Source organism: Xiphophorus maculatus, chromosome 9 (assembly GCF_002775205.1).
Source record: "Xiphophorus maculatus strain JP 163 A chromosome 9, X_maculatus-5.0-male, whole genome shotgun sequence".
Taxonomy (NCBI): domain Eukaryota; kingdom Metazoa; phylum Chordata; class Actinopteri; order Cyprinodontiformes; family Poeciliidae; genus Xiphophorus; species Xiphophorus maculatus.
In genome coordinates, this window is record NC_036451.1 from 16,907,846 (window position 1) to 16,922,487 (window position 14,642).

Genomic DNA, 14,642 nt, shown 5'->3' on the forward strand with positions numbered 1-14,642 from the left:
TGGGCCTTTAAACCAGCTGATAAATCAATTATTATATAAATTTAAAGCTACGCTCCCTCTAATGGTTTGTGTGTTTTGTTTGGGCACTGTTATTGATACCTTTATAGAGACCAAATTACAAGTTCAATGATAACAACCAGATTAAGCAATATGGGTGAACATGGTTAAGGGTCTTTTTAAGGCCAGCTACGCAGACAGACTCTGCCACCCGAGCCAGCAGGGCAAACAGGAGCTTATCCCACGTTTCTCCCCCCTCTTTTTGCTGAGTCCTCACATCACACAGGCCCCACTCTGTAGCTGCAGAGAAACAGATCTCACTATGCTGCAGGAGGGGAGCAGGGATTGGAAGGGGGAGCACAGTGCAGGACTTGACAAAAACTAATGGTAGCAAATAAGGGAACTGCTACAGAGAAGAAGGCAGCAGGGGAAATGATCAGTTCAGAGAAATGAGGACAGGAGGGAGGGGTACTGTCGTGGACAGACCGGCCGGGCCAGTGCATGCAGTTGAAGCAAGACGAAAGGAGACTATTTCCGAATCCGGACAGAGGATGCTGTTTTGGGATGTGTTGTGAAGACAGGGAGGGATTGTGTCAATGTGTGTATGTGACAGTTTATAGATCACCAGAGGTAGGATTTAAAAATAGTATAGATTCTCTGCTATGCAGATCTCTGCTGTGATGTTGCTCTGACCTCTGGAAGGTTTTTTTTTTCTTTCCAGAAACTCATTGATTTTTCTGAGAGACTGAAATGTGATGTAGGTATGTAGCATACAGTGGTAAAATTGTACTCTCTGGCAGTGTTTAGTTTTGGTGGACTCTATGCTAGCAATATGGATCCCCAGCAGCCTGTTTTTAGCCTAATGAAGCGGTTCTGTCCTTGTCTCAGCCTGCTGCCGCTGCCAGTAGGTATCTTCTGTCTCTGTTTGTAAAATTTCTAAACAAGAATTGACGTTAATTTATCTTTTTTTTTTTTGCCATTTATAACATATCTCAATGAATAGTACTAGCTGGAACTATTTTACATGAACAACAGCTTTCAAACAGTGTGTGGAATGTTGAGAGGTACAGGACTGGTCGGGTATTTACACATACTCATCATCGGCATGATTTTTAAAGTAATTTAGGACTTTTAATGATACATTTGAACTTCTCTTGAAGTTCTCTCACACAAGAAACAAATATAGTGCAAAATTTTGAATTTACTCATGGGTTCCTATAATTTAGACAGTCAAAATAGCATATTTCCTATTAACACTTGGTGTTGAACCTTAACTATGCAGTGACATAGCCAGTGACATGTGGTCATGTCACTGGCTATATCTTTGATTACTCTTTCACTTAGAAGTACAAGAACTCATTTGGATTAATTTAGGGCTCTTGAACTAGTTTAGCTTTTGACCACAGTCTGAAAAATTCCCTTTCCATAAGCTTAATATTGCTCTGCTACATCCATTTTAAAACCATTTGTAGTGTGAGTTTTGGATCATATTTCTGCTGGAACACCTCGCCATGTCAAAGTCATGTCATTCACATTGTGCAAAGTAATCCCTGGCAACAGCCTATACCATGAAGCTGCTGCCACTACCATGACAGTGGGCGTAATGTTCTGAGCTTCAGAAGCCTTACCGTGACTTTTTCACAATGTACTGCACTGTTGTTTGAGTTATTTGCCCAAACAAATGTGGGCAAATAGCTCCATATTTGTTCTCTTGGACTGTGAAATATTTAAATGAAAGGTAATTGATTTGTACAGGTGGGCAACTGCAAGGTTCAGTCATGGTAGACGTTGCCTATTTCTTGGTCAACATTCTTTCAACCCATGGTGATGCATACTGACCTTCTTACACAGTGCATACACTGGTGTTCCAAAATCTTGGAGTTTATGACAGACTTGAACTTTGGCAATTTCTTAGTTGGTTTTAGCGATATTCTGACCAATTTCCTTTCATCGAAGGTGGTAGTTTTGGTCAGGTGAGGCAAACTTGGGCACAGTTGGGTGTTTTAATGTGACAATGATTCCAAAAATACATCAAAATTGTTTTTTGAGTGATGAAGGAAGGCTAATATTAAACTTTTGGCATTCATGCCACTTATGAGTATATGTAAACTTCTAGCTGGCATTGTATAAAGAGGGTTTTCAGTTTTCATTGGGGCGTTGCTGATCTGGAAGGAAATTTTGCTTTGGCTCCCCCACTCCCATAGAGTCAAGACTGGAGCAAGAGTGATGAAAGGCTGCTGCAGGCTGTGGAGCAGAATGAACCTGACAAAGTCACTGCCCTCATTGTCAAAAAAGGTCTCTGTCCAACCAAGCTGGATGCTGAGGGCAAGTCAGCGTAAGTTGGACATTTTATCTTTACAAATGCTGGAAATTTTGTTCTTGGTGTTAATTGTTTTATTTACTTAGTCATAGCTTATTAGCTCTATTCATTATAGCTGTTGATATTTTAAAAGAAACAAGAAAAAACAATTACCTAAGCACAAATAATTTTTCTACTAACAAAGAAAAAAAAATTTGAGATAAGCTTCTGTTCACACGTTTAATTCACTCTTTACTGCGTGGCCCTTTGCTCATGAAACATGTCTTTTTTTAGGAACATTGACTTGGAGATAGAATTTCTTCTTTATTATCAGGAATCATTCCAGATGATTTGCCCTCACAAAACTTTTTCCCATTTTGGAATTTTACAAACACAAACTTTAGTGTGTTTTTAATTATTATTATTACTATGATTGGTATTTTCTGTATTAGAACAACACAATGTTTATAGTTTTCAAATGTTTTTACAAAATAAAATCTGAAAAGTTTATTATCTTTAATCTGATACCCCCAAGTAGAATCTAGTGCTACTGATTGCCTCAGGATGTCACTTAAGTAGAGTGAAAACTTTTTTTATCAAGACTTATAGAAAGCTCATCTTTTGTCATGCATAACTTCTGTAGTTTAATTTTAATATTTTAATGTTATCAGTTTCAAATATACCTGTGGTCTTTCTTGTAACGTAGAGACTAAAATATGCCTTCATTTTTAATAAAAAATATTTGGTAAAAGGAATCATGGCAAGAAATATCAGTAAACGCCAGCTGTATTCTTCTCATTTGTATTGACTTGTTAGTATATCTTCTGTCAGATTCCACCTCTGTGCATCTAGAGGCAGACTAGATTGCCTGGAGGTAATCATATCTCATGGAGCAGATGTCAGCGTCACAGACGGAGCTGGTATGATATCTGATTATGGGAAGCATGTTATGTTCTTTAAGCTAAGAATAGCCTCTGCCAGATATGCAAACATATATTTGGATTTTCTGTTTGCAACCTGCTGGCTACAGGTTTCAGCGCACTTCATCTTGCAGCCAAAAATAGTCAGCACGAGTGTTTAAAGAGACTGCTGCAGGTAAAAATCAGTGACACTGTATCTGATCCAGATCATGCAAAGAAAAAATGTTGCCAAATTTGATCGTTTTGTGTGGCGCCTTAGGAGAGACTGGCGGTAGATTGCACAGACGGCATTGGCAGGACACCACTGCATCATGCAGGTACTAGCAATGTTATCTGCAAATATCAAATTCTTCTTTAGAGTTTCTTATCATACCTTTGCATCTAAGAGTTATTAGATGCTGACACCAGTTGTTTGAATCATACAATGTTATGACATTGCAAAAGCTGTTCTATATTATTCTTTTATTTTTTATTATTTTTTGATTGGATCGTAAAGCGATCAGTGGCTGTTTGTCCAGCACTGAGACACTGTGGGACTTTAAAGCCAACCTTGATGTCCAGGACAATGTAAGTTTGATGACTGTAGTTATGTTATGTGTTATTTGGTTGCTGTAAGAATGTAATGCTCTAGGTGATGTTTGAATGATGTCATTTTCAGGACGGAGCCACACCGCTGATCCTTGCGGCCCAGATGAGCAGAGTGGAGCTGTGTGACTTTCTGTTGGGTCGAGGTGCCAATGCAAACACACAGGACAACCAGGGGAGGTACAATGTTGCTCAGATGTTTTTCTCCAAGACTAGAGAATTTGCTGCAGTAGTAATAAATGTCATATCTTTCTACATTTATTCTCTTAGCAGTCAGACTCAGGATGCATGGAGAGCTCCTAAGTTTTAGAAAATGCTGTACTAGTTACATGTTTATGAACCAGCTGGGATCACAGGCTCTCACTGTTTCTCCAAATGGCAGGTTCCGAAACGCGAAGTGGAAGTTCTTGAAATAATCCAGATATCAAATTAAATTATATTTTCTAATTGCAAATATTTTCACAGCAAAGACAATCATCATAGATGGAGAACAAATTTCAGACAGCTTTTGGAAATATAATGGACTTTCTTTTTTGAGTGAACTAACTAGCTCTCACTAGGGTTATTGTAGGATATTTTTTATATATCTTAAGTGATATTATCGAACACTGGTATTTATTATTCTAATAATTGTTTCTTGATGGTCAGGTCGGCATTGATGCTCGCCTGTGAGAGTGAAAGTGTCGAGACTGTAGAGGCTCTACTGAGAGGGGGCTCAAGCACACAACTGGTTGACCAACTTGGCCACAAAGCTGCTGACTATGCCATAACTACAGGCAACCAATGCATTGTTCGCATGTTGCAGGATGGAGTACCCCCAGGTACAAAACAAGGCCTTCTGGGTGTTTTGTGTCATTCTTGTTCTTTTGAAGTGCATAAATTTATTGTCCTGAACGGGTTCACAAGATCTCCTGTGAAGCTAATTGAACCGTTTATTTGTCTTACATAATGCTTCCCCAGAAAGTATCTGTAATTGTTTGATAAGAAGCACAACTGGGTGTGTTTGTAGACTGGGGTAAAAAAAAAAAAAGAAACAAACATTTTGCCCAGTGAGTCTGTGTGCGCATATGAAAACAGATGGGTCATGATAATGAAGATTTGATATGCACGTTAAGACTAACCATGAAATGATGTTTTAATTTGGTGTATTTACTTTGAGATTCATCAACAGCCCAGACAACAATGAAAAAACTGGTGGCAGGGAAAATTCGCCAAGTTTTCATTTTATTTCAATGTATCTCTTACTTTTAGCTCACTGTGTCTTTTTCCTCAATGCTTACATAGCTTCTCAGAGCGCAGGCGAGGAGGTAATGTTGCATAGTTGTATGTTGCATCACTGCTTCCATCTATGAGACCATGACTTATTTTGGCCCATCATATTGTGCATGTTTCCAATATGAAGTCATTCTTTCAGTGTGCTGCCTTCATTTTCATGGCTTTCTCTCCTCTTTGTCACTGACCCTTTCTGTTATCTTGGGTTTTCTTCTGTTCTGTTTCTTATTTTAAGTTCAGCTTGACCTCTGCTTGTCTGTGATCCCCCTCTTACTCCCACGCAGCCCATTCAAATCCCCTCAGCCGCTTCATCAGTGCAAGGGGGGACAACCCCCCGAAAACGGAAAGCTCCTCCACCGCCTCGCTCTCCTCTCCAGGTACAATAACAATCATTTCAACAGATGGCAAGTATTTTTGCATTTATAGTTCTCAGCCTTAATGTACACTCATCATGTCAGCTTGCTATCTACTATTATTTCACCCACAGTACAGATTTAAATAAATTGATCTTTTATTTCAGATAAGAAATATGTTTTGGATGATTATTAAAGTATGTGTACCTTAGTTATTGGAATTTCCTGCTTATAGTATCTAATGTTTTGTCAAAAGGACAGCACTTAGTGCTTTCTAATAACATTTCACACATCTTTGATCATTATTCATACAAATCTCTCTAGATCATCCAGACTCCTAAAGGTCTTTTCTCATGTGCTCATTTCTTTAACTCTCACCACATGTTTTCATTAAGATTTAGGTTTGACACTTAGTCATGGGAAATTCATTGTTTTGTGTTTCGTGAACTATTTCTATTTGGATCAATATCCTGCTGGACCACCAACATCACACCGTTTTCAGTTTCTAGCACAGACCAGCAGGTTTTTAATTAATTGTCCTTTTAGTTCAAATAATTCATAATGTCATTCAATCCAACAAGGTCCTCAAAACCTAAACCTTTGGTAGAGAAATGGTCCCACATCATTACACCTCCTACACCATGCTGAACAGTAGGCATGAGAAACCTTTCCCACAGTTAAAGTCCAGCAAGATGTGTTGGTAGTAGGAACAATATATCTCCCAATAATCAATTGGGACAGGCAGTATAGTTGTTATGGAGAATTAGTCAACCCAATATTCAACATTCTGCATAGTTCTGTAGCGCACTTGTCACAATTCTGGTTATTTAAAACTTTTCAATTATTGCTCTGATTGTTACCCTGCAACCGTGGATGTGCGGAGAGTAATGCAGGAATAATTTTCCCTCAGCGTGTGATGCTGGGGTATGAGAAAGACGAGACACACACACACACACACATTGAGCTTCCTTCACATTCAACCGAAAGATTTATTTTTCTTGTGTGCTCAACCTTTTTATGCCACCATCGCGGCAGCACCCCTAGCGGTTGTATGTGGTATTGCACAGATTAACTGAAATAACCCTAAATAACTTATTGTAACAAGGAATTAAAGATACAAAAAGAAATGTTGGGGTGCCTATTTTCTTACTTATTGTTTTCATTTACTATTGACTTGTTTTTCACCTCTCTACAATTGCATATGTCGGCAAATTTAAGTAGGTATAGTCACTCTCTTGTTGTCATTTGCTGACTTTTTACCTAAGACAAAACCATATAAAGAAAAAAAGACATTTGTCTCAATCTGTGTTCCCATGTAGATATTCCTTTGGTAAACATTTGATTGGCGGTATCATCTCTCCATTGACACTTTTTGTTCTTGTTCCAATCACAAAGATCCAGGACCTCTCAGCGGGATCTGCCAAGTCTTCAAGTCCAGCGCTCCCTGCCAAATCCCCTGAGTCCCAGAAATCCCAATCTCCATCTCCCCAACCCCCTGAAACTCAGCAATCATCTCAGGTAAAGCTTTACTTTTACTACATTTTCCTGATTTCTTTGGTTCTCATGCTGCATGAAATTCTGTCTCTGATTTCTGTGATTGTCTGTGTGGATTAGGCAGAGGATGAGGAAGTGTTTGAGGAGATCCGACGGCTGCGACTGGAGAGAGGGCGCCTGCTTCAGAAGATTAAGGCCTTGGAGCAGCAGCAGCAGAGCGCCCTATCTGCTCTGGAGGAGGTACAGACTTTTAGAGAAAAGTACTTTCTTCTGCTTTTATTGCTGAATCAGTCAATTTTATTCATAAACTAAATAATAAGAACTAGCTCTAATCACCAGTTGTACGTGTGCACAATAGCTGTCCCAACTAAAGCAGCATCTGAAGGAGGCAGAGGCTGAGAGGGACAAGCTGCTGGAAGAGCTGAAGGGGGCTCATGGGATAGGGGCCAGTGACTCAGAGGATATGGATGAAATGCTGGACTTCCCTGGTATACAGTCCTGAGAACTTTCCCATTCTAGGAATGGAACATGGATAGACTTCCCTGCATCAGACCTGTCTGGAAGACAATTGATTCACTTTTGTTTTGGTCTCTCCTGAATGTTCCCTGTAGAGAAGCTGCTCTCCAAGCGTTCTAGAGTGTCCCCTGCCCAGGATGAAGCCTCTTCACAAACAGATACGGACTCACCCGGCCCGTCTCCTGCTCCTGCAGACCCAGGATCAGTCGCTGAGTTGCAGAAACAAATAGAGGAACTAATTTCACAGAACGCCGAACTTGTCCTTAAAGTGCAGGTAAGGCAAAACAGCATAGTGGTGTCAATTAGATGTAGGGTTTCCCTGCTGAGTGTTCCTGACTCGCACATTAGTGACAATCACCAAAAGAAAACTCATCATGATGCTGCACTCACTTGCAGGTGACGGAATTGGAGAAGCTTACAGAGACAGAGACAGTTCATGACTAAATCCCTGAGAGAGTCATGAACAAATTAGCATCAGATGGAATCATTTTGTAAACATCACCCTTCATCTGGATAATTTTGGTTGCAGAAAATAGAACTCTTTATCTATGAAGTTTGTGTAAACCTTTTGTTGTTTGTTCGCCACCGCAAATATGACCATCAGGGATCCAGTCTCAGAGTGTAAGATTAGCATTGCTGCCTGACAAAAGACCTCACAGAGAAACATCAGCTCAGAGATCAGGGATAAAACCAAAAGAATAGACTTTGTAAGGATGGATAAAAATAAGAAGCAGAAAAATCTTCTAGTGGCTGATAAGCAAATGGCAAAGTGAGTTTGGTTCGCAGGTAGACACTGGTGGCTTACTGCTTTAAAACACTAAATATCTATGGTAAGGTTTGAAGTTGTTAAGCCCTGTTAAGAATTAAATGTATACTAAACTTTTAAAGGAGGGACAATTTTCAAAACTGGTTTTAATCAATCATTTTTGCTCCCGCACTCTGAGTTTCAAAATCAAGTATGGTATCAACTATTGACCCAGTCAAGGCCGTAATAACCTCATGTTTTTTGTTTTTTTTTTCAAGCCAGAAAGAAATCTGAGATTCTCATGACAGAAATAATTTGAGCCTGTGTGAAATCTTGATCGAAGAAAATCACAATGAAGTTAAACTCCAAATGTAGTGTTTTTGAATTGATAAAATGATGTATTAAAATACATAAATAACTTAAAGTACAAAAGAGAATAGTAGTAGACTGTTCATATGTCTGCATTATTAGACACACATTATTCACTACTTGAGCAAACAAAAGTCCGCTCCTGAAAGTTTTTTTTTACAGTATGAATATAAAATCCACAAAAAAGGAAGAAAAAAATGTGTCCCTATAAGATTTAACTCATCTTATTCGACTATGATTCTTTCTGTATTGGTTACAGATGCTGGAGATGTTTGAGAAAGATGATACGGACATGCAGACCACCAGCTCAGACTCAGTGCCCATGACTCAGTATGAGACTTTGAGGAAGGAGTTTGAAGCTCTTCAGGAGCGCTTCTCTCAAGCCCAGGCTTCACTGGAAGCCTACAGCGTTTCTGACGAGCAGTGAGCTGACTTCATTTATACACCACAGGCATTTCAGTGCAGCTTCTACACTTCACTTAGCCATGAATCATCTATTTTTAGATCAGCACAATAATATCTCTTTCAAAATCCAAGTATGTTTTTTTTAAAGGTCCTTTATTCAAAAAAGAAGCCATATATTTACTTCTACGTAGATTTATTGCACCGTGGTTTTCTTTTTATCCTAAAACACTTGTGCAAGGTTGTTAAAGCAATAGTTTGTATTAAAATTATCCTCTTTGTTGTAATAATAAATTAGACTTACTAGATTTGATTATCTTTTTACAGGTAAAAAATATTTCATGGCTAGAAACTGACTTTTGATCTTGTTTGCTGAGAAGTTGCATGTGTTGACGTCACTTTGTTGTCATGTCATGCAGAAGCAAAGGCAGCTCTCAGAATGGAGGCGGAGATCCAGAAATCACAGGAGCTCTAGAAGAAAAGCTGCGTGGTTTAGAAGAGCAGCTGGCCTCCTCCCAGTCTGAGCTGGAGGAGCTAAAAGAGCAGATGCGACTTGGAGTGCTTTCTGTGGAGTGCGCTGAAGGAAACGTTAGTGCAGCAGCTGCAGAAGAAGAAGGTGCGAGCCAGGAGGCGCAGCAGCTGAGAGCCAGGGTGACGGAATTGGAGGAGAAGCTCGTAGAGAGACAGGGCGAGGCAGAGGGTCAGAGCGGCCGGGACAATGACACAATCAAACAGCTGACAGAGAAAGTGAAGGAACTCCAGGCTGCTCAGATAGAGTCTGTGCTCAAGGAAGAAGAAGAAAACAAAAGAGGAGAGGCAGAGAGCGTGAAGTCCCTAAGTGACAGAGTTGTTGAACTGGAGGCAGCCCTGGCAGAGAGCCGGACTTCAGGGAAAGAGGGAGCAGCGGCAGGAGATGGGGATCGGGTCCGGCGTCTTCAGGAGCGCTTGGCTGAATTGGAGGGAGAGCTGAGGAAGTGCGTCCCCCGGTCAGAGCTAGACGAGGTTCAGGTGACCCTTGGACTCCAGTGCGAACAACTTGCCAGGGAGAGGGCAGACGTGGCTCGACGGCTCAATGATGCCCTCCTGGAGCTGGAGAGACTCAGAACTCCTCAACGTGGAGATGAAGAGGAAGAAGAAGAGGAGGAGGAGGAGGGCCATTCAGAAAGCTCAGAGCCCTCCGTCAAATCAGGTTGGCTTACTTTTCTGGATTGGATACTTCTGTGTTTATTGACAATTTAGCTTCTGTTGTCTTCCAACTGTGTCTGGTCAGATCAGTCCAGGCAAACTTTGGCAGCAATGAAGGAGGAACTGGAGGTGGCGAGGCAGGAAGCAGCCCAGGCTCTGGACTGCCTCTGTGCCGAGCGGGAGGGCCGTGCGCAAGACTCCTTGCAGCTGAAAGACGCTGTGCCACTTTCAAAGCATAAAGAGGCACTGTCTGCAGTGTCGGAGCAGCTTGCTCAAACTCTGCAGGAGCTCCAAGAGGAGAAAACATTAAGAGCTCAAGCTGAGGAGCAGGCAGCTAATCTCCAGACAGAGCTGCAGGCCAAACAAGACGCCATTCCCAAAGAGGAGCATGAGAAGGTCAAGGTCAGTGCAGAGAAGAAAGAAATAAAAAAAGTAATGCAAGTAAATCTTACAATTTTTCCCCTTTTTGCTTCAGTTTGTTTATAATATTCAAATCTCCCCTGGACAGATTTTTAGAAACTGAGATCTAACCTGTGCTTCCTTGTTTGAAAGGAAGAGCTCCAGCACGCCCTGCAGGCCAGTGAGAGCAGTGCAGCAGCAGTGCAGGAGGCCCTCAGTGAGAAAGAGACAGAGCTGAGAGAGCTGAAGTCCCAGAAGGCTGCAGAACAGGGTCTGATCTCCAAGGAAGACCACGAGGCACTGCGCCTCTCTCTACAGGCGGAGATCAATGCCATCACAGCACGGTTCAACGACCTCACCAGGAAACACGAGAAGACATGCACGGAGGTTTGTTCAGCATGTTACTGGGTCTGTTGTCAGTCCTCTTTAGTGGCTTCTAAAGCCAAAGTAGATGTTATTGTTTCTGCGACACACTGAGCCGTGCTTCCTTTGGGGCTTCTGTCTACCCTTTACATTATTCATCTAATGCTTTTCCTCTTCATTGCCTATCATTGTTGCAATGATTCCTCTTTGTGCTCATGGATGTTTTAAAAGTAGTGTTGAATTAGCACTCTGTAGTTTTGCTACATGTTGGGCTCTGGTGTTCTAATATAAATACTTGATCGAGATTTTTGTCCTATAATTTGATCTGAGACCTGTCAGTCTGGCTGTTCTGTGGAGATCTTTAAAAGTTTGACAAAATTATTGAATCGACCTCACCCTGAAGACCAAGGAATACTATAGGGATGAAATTGGGAAAAATATTACGCTATGGTTAATTTCTAAAAAAAAAACATTCAACGCTTTAAGCATACTACAGAACACTGTTCAACTCATCACCTGAAAATGTAAAAATGATTTCACAATATCAAACATACCAAATAATGGTCATCTACTTAAACAGTTCGTTAGAGAAGCGGCAAAGATGTTCAAGGTTGGTAAATCTTGAAGAGCCTCATGAATCCACAACTCAGGTGGCCAGTCTCTCAGCAGGACATCTATTAGACATGCACTCTACAAATCTGATCTTTTCGACGAGTGGTAAGAATTAGCCATTTCTAATAAAAGGTCAGAAGATGTCCCATTAAAAGTTTATGTTAAGACATATAGTGAGACTTGCAGTGAAAGGTAATTGTACAGAGTTAGACTGAAGGGGTTTTAGTCATGCTACAAATTAAAATTTTTGTACAAATAAAACCCTATATCCTTAACATTCCAACTTGTGCTGGTCTTTCAACATAAACAGGATAATATACATTAAAGTTTGTGGTTGTACTGTGACATAATGTAACCAAAATCTAGGTTGTACATTGATATCATTGGCTAATGAAGGTGAAAGAATCCTACAGCTGTAATCAGAAAACCCGGTCTGCACAATAATTTTTCTTCATATAACATTTGTTGTTAATCTGGTCTAGGTATTCCAGGTGCAGAGGGAGGCGCTATTTCACAAAAGTGAAAGGCAGGCGGCAGAATCCCAGCTGGTGGCTGTGCAGAAGCAGCTCTCTGAGCTACAATCCCGGTCCAGCCACATCCAGGAGCTCCACAAAGACATCCAAGAGTCCCAGGGTCTAGTCAAAGAGAAGGACCGTAAGGTAACAGAGTACAGCTCTGTTTTTAACAACACGCGTGGTTGAGGTTTTGAGATGGCAAACTTCATCCCGTCTTGTCTGACGTTTGGTTAGATAACAGAGCTTTCCAAAGAAGTCTTCCGGCTCAAAGAGGCCTTGGGAGCTCTCTCCCCTCCTCTCGGAAGCCCATCCCCTCCCTCGTCTTCTTCCATGCAACATGGCAATCCAGGCCAGCAGGTGGCGCTGCAGAACAGGGTTGGCATACTCACCCAACAGCTGCAGGTGAGCAAAATGTGACAGAAGTAGTTTAATGTGAAAAATATGAATACCATAAATATTTGTTGTATCAATTTTAGGGATGTATTGATAAATCTAAATACTTTTTGCACACAAATTAATCCAATGTATACGCATGATAACAACAATCAATGTTTTATTTCAGCAGAGGTTTGTGCAGGACAGTCTGTTGTTTCTAAGCATACAGTAATGCCAAAGGTATTTGGTCTCCACACACTATGATCACATTCAGGTGCTTCTATCAGGTCACAGATGTAAATAAATGTGGACAGCTAATTCACTTGCATAGGAAGGCGGTGGGCAGGGTAAAATGCCCTTTTAAACAATGAGTAAAACCTTGACGCTGCAAAGAGGGGGACCAATACCATAATAAATCCCACGGATTTCATTGAAGCTCCTATGTGTATAAAGGCAGCTCAGTGATTACCTTTGACAGAATAGTGCACCTCTAATTTATGTGAGAAACATTGTTCCTCAATACTTCATGATTCTGCTGATAATGTTTTTCACGCAGAGTAGTTTCCTGGAGTGCTAAGCTAATCCTGAAAAGACTTGTTGATAAATTAACTCATATTTTAGTGCTATTGTAGTTAATCATACTCAAACGTAGCAACAAAAACAAACAAAAAAAAAACTGTCCTCTTTGCTTATAACCTTAGCACTTTGTTTTTAACATAGGAAAATTAAAATTGCTCTCAGGTGAGATCACGCAGGCTGACGAGGAACTGTTGCAGACGATAGACTTTCTCTTTCACTGCAAAAGCAAAAGCCCTTGCAGGGCTTTTGACTTAAAAGCCAGACTTGTTGGATCAGCAAAATAACATGCCTGTGTAGTAAGACTGGGCTGTGATTTAAATGCACAAAAGCACAGATGATACAACAACAACCTGGATCAAGACATTGAATTTAGTCGAGTACTCCAGTATAGATAATTAAAAATAGAACCAACTTAATACTTGGGTTGCATCAGATCAGGATATCTCTAATCAGTACATTGAGTATCAGATACTCTGGCTCTTAACTCTGAAGTGATTTTTTTTTTCCAGGACTGGGAGAGAAAGCACAAACAGGTGGTGGCTGTGTACCGCTCACATTTACTAGCAGCTGTACAGGTCAGTTAAGAATACATGTATATGCACAAAGTAAATGTAAAACTGTCTCATTGTTAAGTGTATGTTACATGTGGTTAGTTGAGTATATGGGGTTTGTTTTATCTGGTTCATTGATGCAAAACTTCCATATTTAGTCTGATTCCTGAGCCAATTAAATTATGTTTGTACTGAGAAAAAAAGGGAAAACAAAATAGATTATGAGCAACTCGGCTTGTTGAATTACAGTTTGGCCAGATAAATATATATACTGAAAAATGTCATGAGAAACTCGAGATGAAATCAGCTTAATCTGTTGATTAGCCTTATACTGTTTATACGTGAAGGTAGGAGAGAACTTCTTGGACTTTTTTCAAAATTACCTGAGCTGACCTAGTTTGTAGTTTTAACTAACAACTATTGGTATGCCTAGGTTGGCCAGTGTCTGAAAGAGTTCAATTAAAGTTCCCAATGTGGAAGAAATTCAGAAATGAACAGTGCTCATGTAATAGTTTAATATTGTTGCAATCAGACCAGAAATTTACAGCATAATTTTTCCCTGGTAATGGGCTTTGGCACTTTGCTCAACAGGGTCGCATGGATGAAGAGGTACAATGTCTGCTGCTTCAGATCCTGAGGATGTCACAGCAGGGACACTGAAGTCTCTGCAACTGGCACCACACATGTAAAGCTCCATCACTCTAATCTATAGGACAAAGATAAGGGAAACCTAAGATAGAATGCCAAACACAGCCAATCCGCGGTCCGACATAGCTGCATGTGTATATTATGAACCTCAAACAACAACCCTAATTCTTGCCTGAGTAGTAATATTCAAGAGAATTGAATGGGGAATGCTTTTGTTTTGTTTTTTTTATTTGTAAGAACCTAATGATAGGAGATATGTAGATACAGAGTGGGTATTTTGATGATAGAATCAAGCACTGATCGTGTGACAAGTCTACTGATTTTACATAAAGTTGTTATAATAAAAAGGAAAACAATTGCTCTCCCTTGTGATTATTTTTCACATTTAGTCAAAAACTTTAGATGTAAAGGTCCACCTTTCATCTGAGTGGCCATGGTGTTCGACTGGCCCTGTCAAAGTTCA

At 40.4% G+C, this 14,642-nt stretch overlaps 1 protein-coding gene across 1 annotated transcript; it reads left to right on the plus strand.

Annotated features, from left to right (window-relative positions):
• Nucleotides 1–273: 273 nt before the first annotated feature.
• ankrd24 (ankyrin repeat domain 24) lies at nt 274–14,540 on the plus strand. Its single transcript, XM_014471367.2, has 22 exons — nt 274–901; nt 2,202–2,332; nt 3,128–3,216; nt 3,327–3,391; nt 3,476–3,533; nt 3,713–3,783; nt 3,875–3,981; nt 4,450–4,622; nt 5,086–5,108; nt 5,358–5,450; nt 6,822–6,944; nt 7,041–7,160; nt 7,279–7,408; nt 7,532–7,710; nt 8,810–8,973; nt 9,372–10,141; nt 10,223–10,539; nt 10,690–10,923; nt 11,994–12,170; nt 12,261–12,428; nt 13,490–13,555; nt 14,123–14,540. Exons 1-22 carry the CDS (start codon nt 830–832, stop codon nt 14,189–14,191), a joined length of 3,399 nt encoding a protein of 1,132 aa, XP_014326853.1. The 5' UTR covers nt 274–829; the 3' UTR covers nt 14,192–14,540.
• The last annotated feature ends 102 nt before the right edge of the window (nt 14,541–14,642 follow it).